We start from the raw sequence: 3,742 nt of genomic DNA, 5'->3' as shown, positions 1-3,742 counted from the left end.
TGGTGGGTTAAGGTGGGAGTCATGGTGGGTCACTGTGGGAGTCATAGTGGGTCACTGAGTGAGCTATGGTGGGTCACTGTGGGAGTTATGGTGGGTTACTGTGGGAGTTATGGTGGGTCACTGTGGGAGTTATGGTGGGTTACTGTGGGAGTTATGGTGGGTCACTGTCATTGATTCAGACTACCGAGTGTAATATTAGATACATGTAATATATGTGGATGGTAACACATGTGGCATATAGAGGTAATAACATGTATATTATATGTAGATGATAAATGTGTAGTAATGAAGGTGATAACATGTGTATTATATGTAGGTGATAACGTTTGTAGTTTATGTAGTATAGAACACGTGTAAGGAGTATTGACCCACCAGCGACGAACTGCTGTAGGTGTGGAAGGTGTAGGACAGTGCCTGATGTAGGCACCACGTAGGCCCGTGGCGCCTCGCCCATCTTACGGGGAGGGACGCCCACCACCGCCGCCTCCTCCACACCCTCGTACTGCAACAACACTTTCTCCAGCTCAGCGGGGGACACCTGTACAACGAAAGAGAGTAAGCGACAGCCGGGTCTCCACTATCGCCTTGTTGTCTTAGTCGTTAATGTGATCTTGAAACAATAATACGTGTTATTAGAACATTTTAAGACGTTGTTTTAATCCATTTGAACCTGAACATTGCCTCGGTCACACTGAACATATCAGAACATCTTCATATCATCAGCTAAGAGGAACATACAGCTAGCTATTAATGTTTATTACAACTAAGATGGGGTCTAACTCACTCTCTTGAGGGATACCACTTACACAGTAGCCCAGGTGGACGGATCTGAGCCATAAACAACAATGCTGTGTTTTCTATGAAGCAAGAGAAATAAGATCCATTGTTGTGTTGACATGAAAATACTAAACTTGTTGAGCTGACCAAGCTGGCACAGGTGTTGAAATCTGTCGTATTTTTCATCAAGTGCAAGAGAATTATGTCTGGTGTTCCTCTCGTATCCTACATCCCCGTGTAAGTGTGTCACACATTCACTAGATGTAGTGACGATGTGTACTATGGGAGTAGGTGAGCCCCTCACTGGGCCTAGACTGTACTGTGTGTACTCTGGGCGAGTGGGCCTCCCTCTGTACCTAGACTGGATGTACGATGGGAGTGAGTGGGTCTTCCCCTGGACAAATAATCTGAGCTACAATCGTCCGACGGACTTGAGTCTTGGAGATGAACACTGGGACCATCATGGCTCAAACTTTGTATTCCAGTATGGACAACAAAGCCGCAAATACACCTGTATATATGGTATTGTGTGGTAACTGTGCACCTGGTGTTGCTAGGTACGTGTTCGTGTGATATATTGTCTTTCAACATCTACATAAATCGGTTCACTTGGTATTAACTACCATAAAAACTTACGTTAACAAGGCTATTTTAGGGTTAACTTAGATTAGGCTAGATTAGGTTAAATTAGGTAAGGTTAAGTGAGATGAGGTTACGAAGAGATTAGATTCGAAAAAATTTGGTAAGGTTATGTTATGTTAGGTAAGGGTTGGTTAATAGGTTAAATTTGTTACGTTATGTTTTTGTTAGATTGCTTGTCTAATGAAGGGAAAGAAAATCAGCAGTAAGTGTACAGTAGTCTGTTCTACGCTAACAGTTCAATTCTCACCTGGTATCCCTTAACTTTAATAAGGTCCTTAATCCTGCCGGTGAGGTAGACGAAGTTGTCTTGGTCATAGTAGTCAACGTCGCCTGTGTGGAGCCAGCCGTAGGGGTCGATAGTTGAGGCTGTGGCTGTGGGATTGTTGGCGTAGCCCAGCATGATACTTGACCCTCGCACACATACCTCCCCCTCCTGTCTCTCACCCACCATCCTTCCGGTCCTTACATCCACAAACTGAGTGAGGAAAGTGATCTTAGCGTCAACTGTACTGAAATAAGTTTATTAAATACATTTACTTTGTGTAAATGTGTGGGTGACCGTGTGTGCGTGTGTGTGGGTATGACTGTTGGGACACACTGGGAAACAAATGCTCATTTATAGTGAAGTACAATGACATTGATCTTATAGTCTTATACTATTTGGAAAAATTGAGAGCAATTATCATACATGTTATGGGAACAATAAGAGATATCAAGAAATAAAAGTTGTATCTCATAATTTTAGTTGTTGTTGATTAGTGTAATTAGTAAACTAGTTATGAGCCTCACTACCTTAGGTTAGGTGAGAATCTTACCTTAACCTGTATATAAGGCACCACTTTGCCCACAGAGTCAGGGTGGAGGGCAAGGGTGTCTGGTGTACCGGTGGTCACTGCTGAGAACGCCTCTGTCATACCGTAGGAGTTAATTATTGATCGTCCAGTCTGTGTAACAACGCCAGCATTAGAGTCAAACAATTGAAATGATAACTCAGTATTAATCTAGAGATGTAAGATGTAATTTATGTTAGTGAAAGAAAAAATACTTACGGGACTCTCACTAGATTCCTAATGGCACTGAGGAACTGGTGATTACTAATGATTTTCCGAGTTTTAAACAATTATTATGAACTAAATGATAAATCTATAACAAGTGCAAGACGTATTTATAAAGAATTGTGTTGATATGATCACTGTGGTTACAACAGTTCTAAATGAGAATTGTTCTGACCATTAGGGAAGGTGTGAGGGGACCATGACTTAGCTGGCTCGTCCACTAGAACCTGTCCTATTGAGTCTTCCTCTGGGACTGTCAACGAATTAAGTTTTTGTTTCAATAATGTCATGAACTTAGGAATCTTGAAGGGAAAGGATGCTACAAAATGTCACTTTCATGTCTACAGAGCCTCAATACCAGCTCATATTGACTAACTTTAAAATAAAACTTTGTATGTTTTTATATTACTGTATCTTGCTGTTCACTGTAGCATTGTTAGTGTTTTTCATAAGAAATCTGGATGATTATCGACAATTATCCGGTACGGTAATCTCGGTAACAATATCTGCCGGTTGCACCATGACACGGAAATACTAACAGAACAAGTGATCGTGGGCACCTCCTGCCAGGTGGCGAGTCCGGTGGTACAGTTTACCAAAGCATGAAAGTTCAAACGCTCGTGCTTGGCTAGCGCGCAACCGCCAGAAGGATGGCAGCGTATAGCGACATCGTTTTCCAGCGTAAATAAAATGGTTAATTAATGCCTTCCTAAAGAAACCTTCGACATGGGACCAGTTTTGTTCCACTCTACGAATTTTTGCGATTTTTCCACCAAGTTTGATGAAAAACGATTGTGCCGTTTCGGCTGCCCAGAACAGACACACACACACAGACACACGGCTATTACTATAGTATATGAGATAATTATGGTCGTGGTTGTTATAATCATGGTCGTAGTTGTTATAATCATGGTCGTGGTTGTCATAATCATGGTCGTGGTTGTTATAATCATGGTCGTGGTTGTCATAATCATGGTCGTGGGTGTTATAATCATAGTCATGGTTGTTATAATCATAGTCGTGGTTGTTATAACCATGGTCGTGGTTGTTATAATCATAGTCGTGGTTGTTAAAATTATGGTCGTGGTTATTATAATCATGGTCGTGGTTGTTATAGTCATGGTCGTGGTTGTTATAATCATATTCGTGGCTGTTATAATCATGGTCGTGGTTGTTATAATCATAGTCGTGGTTGTTATAATCATGGTCGTGGGTGTTATAATCATAGTCGTGTTTGTTATAATCATAGTCGTGGTTGTTAAAATTAT

The 3,742-nt window shown here is 41.3% G+C and overlaps 1 protein-coding gene across 1 annotated transcript; it reads right to left on the bottom strand.

The window, feature by feature from the left end:
* Positions 1-372: 372 nt before the first annotated feature.
* On the bottom strand, positions 373-2,420 carry LOC121872158 (luciferin 4-monooxygenase-like; the record flags this gene model as incomplete). Its single annotated transcript, XM_042374836.1, has 3 exons — positions 373-538; positions 1,667-1,894; positions 2,235-2,420. Coding segments are annotated over 3 exons (580 nt in total), but the record flags the coding sequence as incomplete, so codon positions are not given.
* Between the last annotated feature and the right edge of the window lie 1,322 nt (positions 2,421-3,742).

The sequence above is a fragment of the Homarus americanus genome, unplaced genomic scaffold (assembly GCF_018991925.1).
Source record: "Homarus americanus isolate GMGI-L3 unplaced genomic scaffold, GMGI_Hamer_2.0 scaffold46910, whole genome shotgun sequence".
In the NCBI taxonomy this organism is placed as follows: Eukaryota; Metazoa; Arthropoda; class Malacostraca; order Decapoda; family Nephropidae; genus Homarus; species Homarus americanus.
Note: the sequence above shows the minus strand (reverse complement) of the source record. Positions and strands in the feature narration are given on the sequence as shown.